The 8,809-nt window shown below is 48.2% G+C and overlaps 1 protein-coding gene across 1 annotated transcript; it reads left to right on the plus strand.

The window, feature by feature from the left end:
• The first annotated feature begins 5,983 nt into the window (after positions 1 to 5,983).
• Positions 5,984 to 7,959, plus strand: pdyn (prodynorphin). The gene is made up of 2 exons (XM_020933072.2): positions 5,984 to 6,307; positions 7,272 to 7,959. The coding sequence occupies exons 1-2, from the start codon at positions 6,188 to 6,190 to the stop codon at positions 7,851 to 7,853; spliced, it is 702 nt and encodes a 233-aa protein (XP_020788731.1). The 5' UTR covers positions 5,984 to 6,187; the 3' UTR covers positions 7,854 to 7,959.
• Positions 7,960 to 8,809: the final 850 nt, after the last annotated feature.

Here is an 8,809-nt window from a genome sequence, read left to right on the forward strand (position 1 = left end):
TCAGTTAAAAAAGATTTCTGTAATAGATTTGTGTTTCTCTGCACAAATATTTGAACTTATTGTTATTTTTGGGGTTTATATGACATGAGTTTTCTGATCCGGACACTTTGGATCAAAAATGAGTTTAACACTCCTGGTCTCTTCCTGCTCTCCTCTCCACAGATCTGACCTGCAACTTGACTTTATGATCCCACCTGCTTCTCTAGATCATCCTAATGCCATAATGCGGAAAATTTCAGGCAAAGCAATCATAAAATCTCCATGGAGACAGGCAGGTGACAGACCCTCCGGCAGGAAAAGTTCCAGAGTGCAGCTTTAACGCGTCTGTAAAGCTCCAGATGAAACACTGAGGCCAAAGTGATCAGATGTGGCTCAGAGACAAAAATATAACCTGACGAACGTGCGTGTAAAGGCATTCACTGTCGCCACGGCAACCTTTATTATCCACACTATAACGGCAGCTTCTCCTCCTGCGGTGGAAACACGAGCGCGTCACAGAGCCGGGACTTTCTCAGCGACACGGGACCGACGGGGTCTAACGTCTGAGCTTCTGCTTTAAAGATGTTTGGTATTTACGTTAAAGCTTCAGTGTGGAACCTGCGTCTCCAGAGCGTCCGCCTGCAGACAGACACACGTCCAGGTCCGTCTCTGTCTCAGTTTGTGGACGAGCCTCAGAAACGTCCCTCCCTGGTTCACTGTTCACCAAGTGACTTCAAAACTGTCAGGAGTTTTTTATTCATGACGTGTTTCTGTCGTTTCAGACTCATTTGTTCCTTTACAATATTTCTGTTTTTAAAATGTAAAACTTTACACGACTGTTACAGCACTTTTAAAAATAAAATAATCTCACCAAAAGAACTGAGCAGATATGGAACTTTTACACCATATATGAACTAAACCAGGACTAAACCAGGACTAAACCAGGTCTAAACCAGGACTAAACCAGGACTAAACCAGGACTAAACCAGGTCTAAACCAGGACTAAACCAGGACTAAAACCAGGACTAAACCAGGACTAAACCAGGAAACTAAACCAGGACTAAACCAGGACTAAACCAGGACTTAAACCAGGTCTAAACCAGGACTAAACCAGGACTAAAACCAGGTCTAAACCAGGACTAAACCAGGTCTAAACCAGGTCTAAACCAGGACTAAACCAGGTCTAAACCAGGACTAAACCAGGACTAAACCAGGACTAAACCAGGTCTAAACCAGGACTAAACCAGGACTAAACCAGGACTAAACCAGGACTAAACCAGGACTCTAAACCAGGACTAAACCAGGACTAAACCAGGAAAAACCAGGTCTAAACCAGGACTAAACCAGGTCTAAACCAGGTCTAAACCAGGACTAAACCAGGAACTAAACCAGGACTAAACCAGGTCTAAACCAGGTCTAAACCAGGAACTAAACCAGGTCTAAACCAGGTCTAAACCAGGACTAAACCAGGACTAAACCAGGGACTAAAACCAGGACTAAACCAGGTCTAAACCAGGACTAAACCAGGACTAAACCAGGACTAAACCAGGACTAAACCAGGACTAAACCAGGACTAAACCAGGACTAAACAGGTCTAAACCAGGACTAAACCAGGATTAAACCAGGACTAAACCAGGACTAAACCAGGTCTAAACCGGGACTAAACCAGGTCTAAACCAGGTCTAAACCAGGACTAAACCAGGACTAAACCAGGACTAAATCAGGTCTAAATCAGGTCTAAATCAGAACTAAACCAGGACTAAACCAGGATTAAACCAGGACTAAACCAGGATTAAACCAGGACTAAACCAGGACTGAACTAGGACTAAACCAGGTCTAAACCAGGACAAAATCTGGACTAAACCAAGTCTAAACCAGAATCGAACCAGAACTGAACCAGGACTAAACCAGGACTAAATCAGGACTAAATCAGGATTAAACCAGGACTAAACCAGGACTGAACCAGGACTAAAATAGGACTAAACCAGGACTAAACCTACGCGGGCACACCTCTGGCCCGACCCGACGCTCAGAACCGTAACGATGGTGTTTCATTTCTGCTGATATCGCCGTAATTTCAGCAAATTTGTCTGAAGAAAAACGAAAAACCCTCCACTTGAGTCCAGGTTAAAAATGCAAATGTGACGAGCGTTACTCACATTTGTAAACAGGAAAATATTCCCCTTTTTCCCCCTGTAATTCCACATTACTGCATTACAACAACAAAAACAACGCAGCACAGTAACTCAGTACTTTTATAACGAGTTCCTCCCCACACTGCTGATTCAGGATCAGTGCAGGTGAAAGTTTAAGGAGCAGCTCCGTGAAGTCGCCCCATCAAACGCACAACGACACCAAAATGATGACAATTGTTTGTGCTGCAACAAGTTTCGTTTGTGCTGCTTTAGTTTTGGAGATATTAACGATTCTTTTACAGATCAAACTGGGGTCAGCAGCCTCCAGGAAACTTCAAAATGAAATAAAACGACACAAAATGGAGTCAATCGTTTGCGCTTCGTTTGTGGTTTGTGTGATTCTGGTTCTTAAGATATTTGAAGTTTTATTTTGGGTCGATGACGTCGTCCAGCTCCTCAAAATGTGAAAAAGCCTCAGAACAGCAGAAAATTAAGCCAAACATTTGTATTTTGTTTGAGCTGTTTTATGTGTGGCTGTTTTCATTTCATTTGTGTGAGTTCGTTTCTAAAATTCTAAAAAGCCGAGAGGGTCACAACAAACGCAAACACTGAAACGAAAAAAGTACAAATTACTTAGCGACAACACAACAAAAAGCCACAACGGAAGTGACCGCGGGACTCTATTTTAATGCAAACGCCGCAACAAATACAAACGCCACAACACAAACGCAAATGCCACAACACATTAAAAAGCTACAACACATTAAAAGGCCACAAAGGAAGTGACCGCGGGACTCTATTTTCCGACGGACCGACAAGTGAAGAAGAAGAACGTGAAACGAATAACGATAAAACAATAAATTACTTTTACTTACGTTTCCAACTTCTCCGTTCCTTTACTTTTCACGTTGTAGTTCTTCTTCTTCATTTGATGCTGATCGGTCCATCGGAAAATAGAGTTACGCGGTCACTTCCGGCGTGGCTTTTTAATGTGTTGCGGCTTTTTGATGTGTTGTGGCTTTTTAATGTGTTGCGGCTTTTTGATGTGTTGTGGCTTTTTAATGTGTTGCGGCTTTTTGATGTGTTGTGTTTATGTGTTGCTTTTTAATGTGCTTTTTAATGTGTTGCTTTTTTGATGTGTTGTGGCTTTTTATGTGTTGCTTTTTATGTGTTGTGGCTTTTTAATGTGTTGCTTTTTATGTTTGCTTTTGATGTGCTTTTTATGTGGCTTTTTATGTGTTGTGGCTTTTTAATGTGTTGCGGCTTTTTAATGTGTTGTGGCTTTTTAATGTGTTGCGGCTTTTTGATGTGTTGTGGCTTTTTAATGTGTTGCTTTTTGTGTGTGCTTTTTGATGTGTTGTGGCTTTTTAATGTGTTGTGGCATTTGCGTTTGTGTTGTGGCTTTTTAATATGTTGCAGCTTTTGCGTTTGTGTTGCGGCTTTTTAATGTGGCTTTTTAATGTGTTGTGGCATTTGCGATTGTGTTGTGGCTTTTTAATATGTTGCAGCTTTTGCGTTTGTGTTGCGGCTTTTTAATGTGTTGTGGCATTTGCATTTGTGTTGCGGCATTTGTATTTGTTGCGGCGTTTGCATTAAAATAGAGTCCCGCGGTCATTTCCGTTGTGGCTTTTTTTGGTTTGTTGTGGCTTTTTGTCGTGTTGTCGCATTTGTATTTGTTGCGGCGTTTGCGTTTGTTGTGACCCCTCTCGGCTTCCGTACAAAAACGCCGTCACCTTCTAAACGAAAGACACTTCCCATAAAACATTTTGTTGTTTTTAAGACTGATCCAGACTTTTCCGCAGCCTCAGGTCGTTTCTCTTCATGAGTTTTGTGCAGTTTTGTTAAAGTCGCTGACGTCAGATGAGTGGAAATAACCTCATATAATCTTCACAAAAATAGTAATGAATGATTTTAGAAATAAACTCACACAAATAAAACAGTCACAGCACAAAACAGCACAAACAAAACACAAATGTTTGGTTTAATTTTCTGATGTTTTGAGGCTGTTTGACGTCATCGACCCAAAATAAAACTGTTCAGATCTTAAGAAAGAGAATCACACAAACAAAACCTTTTACAGCACAAACGATTCACTCCATTTTGTGTCGTTTTATTTCATTTTGAAGCTTCCTGGAGGCTGCTGACCCCAATTTGATCTGTAAAAGAATCGTTAATATCTCCAAAACTAAAGCAGCACAAAAAAGTGACATAGTTTTTGTTTAGTTGTGCGTTTGACGGGGGCGACTTCACGCAGGTTTAAGGAGCCACTGTTCAGATCAGAGGCACTTTAAGTTCAAACACAGAGGATTTCAGTGTTTCAGCAACCCAAATGAGCTCTCTTCCACCTCGTGATGTCATGAAGTGGTCGTTTTCAAGTGAACAGCTCCGTTTGACTTTAGTTCGGTCGAGATCGGCAACTCCAGGACTGAAAACGAAACTGAAAACCTCCAAATGATTCTAGTGAAGCTGTGTGGAGTTTAGAAACACAGTGGAGCCCTTCCTGCATCACCACATGATGACATCACAAGGTGGAACGCTGCCGAAACCTGCAGAGTTTGAGAATGAAATGCAACACGAGTGCGGGTTTGATCAGAAAATAGCTCCAGACTCACAAACGCTCACCGTTTTTCCTCTTCCCGGATCGTGTCCTTTTACAGTTTTTTGGTCGTTTTTTTTCTTGTAACTCCGTGTTAAACTTCGTCATGTGTTTTATTTTTATTTTTCATCAACGTTTCCTGACCTGACGGAGCTCGTTCTGTGTCACTGTGTAATACGTTTAATCAAACGCAGAGGAGCAAGGACATATGTCGCCGTCAAGAGAGTTTGCAGACTCCAGGAACCATGGCAACAGAATTTGTTAATGTAAGATTCCTCCTGCGCTTCACACACACTGTTCCCTCCATCGCCCCTGACCACAGCGCCGGACAGAGGTCAGGGGTCACACACACACACACTGACCGTACAGCGGCGTGGTCTCCGGAGAACAGGCCCACAGGCTGCACTTGTATTCAGAAAAGGTAAAATATCACAGTGGCCCCTCGGATCGTCGCTCACACAAAAGACCTGAGGGTGCGGCCTTGGTGAGCGCAGAGGAGGAGGGGGGGGGGGGGGGGGGGGGGGGGGGGGTCCTTGGACACGTCCGCGGTGAACACAAACACAAAGCTCCTGATGCTGCTGATGCTGATGCTGATGTCCTCTGGCTCTTTATACGACTCCTACAAAACAACAACAAAGAGCTTTAAAAAGGCAACATTTCATGAGCCACTCACAGTGCCGGAGCCTTTACACCGACGATCTGATCGCTCCATTTCACTCACACAGCACATTGTTATTTATACTATTATATATTTATATATGTAAATAGGCTCATTAAGATCATATCAACATCATTTGTCTGTGACTGTGTCCACAGGCCGCTCCACGTCCAGTCTCCTGGTCTGGGCGCGTGCAGTGTGCGCGCGTGTCAGTGTGCGCGCGCAGAGGATTCTGGTTCATATTTTGTTATTGCCTTTTACAAAAAGCTCAGTCATAAAGACTGTTTCTTTGATCAGACGTGTCAGTGTAACTCATAAGAGTCTAAACCTCGTCCTGCAGAGTCCCGCGGAGCCGCGACTCCACAGGAGCCGAGACTCTGACCCCGCGGCGGGGCCCGGGCCGTGGATCTGTCCCGAGGCCCGCCTCTGGGGCCCGGAGCGCGGCTCGTGACGCTGGAGCGGCTCTGTTCTTGCGTGTGGGCGTCGCTGCGCTCGCGAGGACGGCTCACGAGTCTCATTGGTCGGTGAGAGTGACACGCACGCGGCTCGCGCCTTAAAAGCACGTCTCTGAGACGCACCCACGACATGACACGAAAGCTGGAGGCGGAGCAGGTCTGAGAGGAACACGCACCTCAGTCTGAACCGGACCGGAACTATCTGCCCGACTCCCGAGGAACGCCGGGGCCGCACGCGCCATCTGGAGCCGCTCTCGTGCTGAAGAGCGCACTTTTACGCACTGCGCAAACAGGAGTTTGCGTTGTTTCCGCAGCAGCAGGTGTCATCCCAGTGTTCCTCCGCTCGCGCGTGTCCGGACCGGAGATGATGGAGTGGCTCGTGCTGGCGCTCGTGCTCAGTGTGCCGCCCTCTGTCCGCGCGCTCTGCTCCGCTCAGTGTGAGAAGTGCGCACTGGTCACGAGGCCCGGAGCCGCGTTCAGCCTGGTAAGATCACACACGCGCGCGCGCACACACACACACACATACACACAGACGCGCGCACAGTGCGTGGACTGGTCCCGCGCACGGAACATGTGTTTGTAAAGTTTGACGCGAGCGTCAAATGCCGCACCTGTTACATCCGCACGCGCCCGCCTGTGTTACGCACGGGCACGCGGGCTGAGAGGAAACTGCGCGTGGAGTCAGACTTTCCCCGGAGCTCAGACTCTGAACAATCCATCACGAGCGCGCGGGCGAGATCACGTCATTACCTCTAATAAATGATGCGATCAAAATAACACCGCGCGTGCCCCGCACAGACGTCAACAGGTGCGAGATTCACAGACTCACGGACCCAGAGGAGACACAGACCCACGGACCCACAGACCCACGGACCCACAGACCCAGACTGGTCCTGTTCCTGTTACTTTTGTGACTTTCTCTCGGTCAAAACACAGATTTAAGTTCAATCAGACTCGGGACCAAATTTCACTCAATCTAAAACCTCGAGAAAATGCGTCGAAGTCTGAGTGATGTTTGTCACTTCTGTCTGTCTCCGCTCCTGCTCCTGTCTCTGCTCCTGTCTCTGCTCCTGTCTCTGCTCCTGTCTCTGCTTCTGTCTCTAACCCTGTCTCTGCTCCTGTCTCTGCTCCTGTCTCTGCTGTCTCTGCTGTCTCTCTGTCTCTCTGCTCCTCTGTCTCTGCTCTGCTCCTGTCTCTGTCCCTGTTCACTCCGGGCTGTCTCCGCTTCTGGGAAACCTCAGCTGTGTGTTTGTGTGTGTAGTTTGTGTGCAGTTTGTGTGCAGTTTGTGTGCAGTTTGTGTGTAGTTTGTGTGTGTAGTTTGTGTGCAGTTTGTGTGTGTAGTTTGTGTGCAGTTTGTGTGCAGTTTGTGTGCAGTTTGTGTGGCGCTCAGTCCGTGCGCGGCTTTTACTGGAGTTAATGATTAGCGCGTGTTTGTGTTTGTGCGCAGTGCAGCGCGCAGTGCGCGGAGCAGCTCAGTGACTGCGGACACACGGAGGACTGGAGCCGAGAGCAACGCGCCCTGGCGGACTGGAGCGAGGACGCGGCGGCGGCGGAGGAGGAGAGTCACGAGGCGCAGCTGGTGAAGCGCTACGGCGGATTCATCAAGAGGATCGACCGGAACAAGAACAAAGCGCTGCGTCCGTGGCGCGACAACGCGGTGCTGCAGGCGGCGGTGGAGCAGAAATATGAGGACTTGTTAAAGCGGCTGCAGAGGGACGCTGTCCTGGAGCAGGGCTCCCGGGAGCTCAGCAAACGCTACGGAGGATTCCTGCGGAAGTTTGGCCCCAAGACCCGGAGGAGCAGCTCCGCGGAGAGCGCGCAGGAGAGCGCGGAGCAGAGCGCGGAGCGGAGCCGGGAGGAGAGCTCCGAGGAGCCGGGAGAGCTCCAGAAGCGCTACGGGGGTTTTATGAGGAGGATTCGACCTAAACTCAACAACCTCCAATGGGACAAGCGCTACGGGGGCTTTCTGCGCCGCCACTTCAAGATCTCCGTGCGCTCCGCAGAGGAGCCGTACGCGCGGAGCCGGTAGAACCTGAACATTATTGGACTGATGTTCCCCGCTGTGCTTCAGCCTTTGTCCTGTCCTGTGTTCGTGACTCACGGCTGCACTCAATAAACGAGCTTCTTTCATACAACCGTGTCACTTTGTGCCGCACCGCACACACACAGATGCGCACACACGCACCACGCGCGCGCACACACACACACACACACACGCGCACAGAGGCGCGTGGAAACCTCCTGTGTCGTAAAGTAACTATGCGCTTCCACAGCGCGCACCTCGCGCTCTGAAACTGCATCGTTATTTCAGTTGCTCCACGGGCGTCTCCGCGCGCGCGCAGGGCGCAGAGCCAAACTTCGGTTTGACTCTTCAGCGGCACAAGCTCAAGAGACAAGAGTGTCCAATTAAAACATTAAACTAATTAAAAACAATCATAACGTTTTCAGTGTGGATCCTGGTTTTATTTATTTAGTAACGGAAGAAAAACCGTGGAGACGCGCGCGCGGCCAAAACACTGTGAAAATTTTCTGATGCGCAGAATCCGCTGAACACTGACAGTTTCTGCGTCAAGTCATTTAAAAAAGACGCGTGAGCTCGGGTCAGGGCCTCAGGTCCTACCTGCTCAGAGCGCGGGGCCTCAGGCTGCGGAGTCCGGCTTCTTTACGGCTGAATAAATGATCCACTGGCGCCCTCTAGTGGAGAGACCGCGGGGGAGCGCGAGTCTCTCCAGACTCATGCGCAGCTCTGAGGGACACGGGGCCAAAACTCTCAAACATATTATCATCATTACATCATAATAAACATCATAATAAACACAAAATGTGGGCTCTGTGCGTCTCTGTGCACCTCTGTGCGTCGTGTTTCCAGACGTCACTCTCCGGACACATCAGCCCTGATTTTATTTAAAGGAACAAAAACATCCAACAGCAGCAGCAGCACCTCAGCTCTGCAGAAACCTGACCTCCTGCTGTGACGGGAGCTGT

This window comes from Boleophthalmus pectinirostris, unplaced genomic scaffold (genome assembly GCF_026225935.1).
Source record: "Boleophthalmus pectinirostris isolate CB_2022bp ecotype Guang Dong unplaced genomic scaffold, ASM2622593v1 HiC_scaffold_8, whole genome shotgun sequence".
Taxonomy (NCBI): Eukaryota; Metazoa; Chordata; class Actinopteri; order Gobiiformes; family Gobiidae; genus Boleophthalmus; species Boleophthalmus pectinirostris.

Excerpts from the sequence above, each read along its gene's own strand:
- pdyn (XM_020933072.2), top strand. The coding sequence starts at position 6,188 with ATGATGGAGTGGCTCGTGCTGGCGCTCGTGCTCAGTGTGCCGCCCTCT. Across the intron at positions 6,308-7,271 it reads CCGGAGCCGCGTTCAGCCTG|TGCAGCGCGCAGTGCGCGGA; the intron begins GTAAGATCACAC and ends GTTTGTGCGCAG.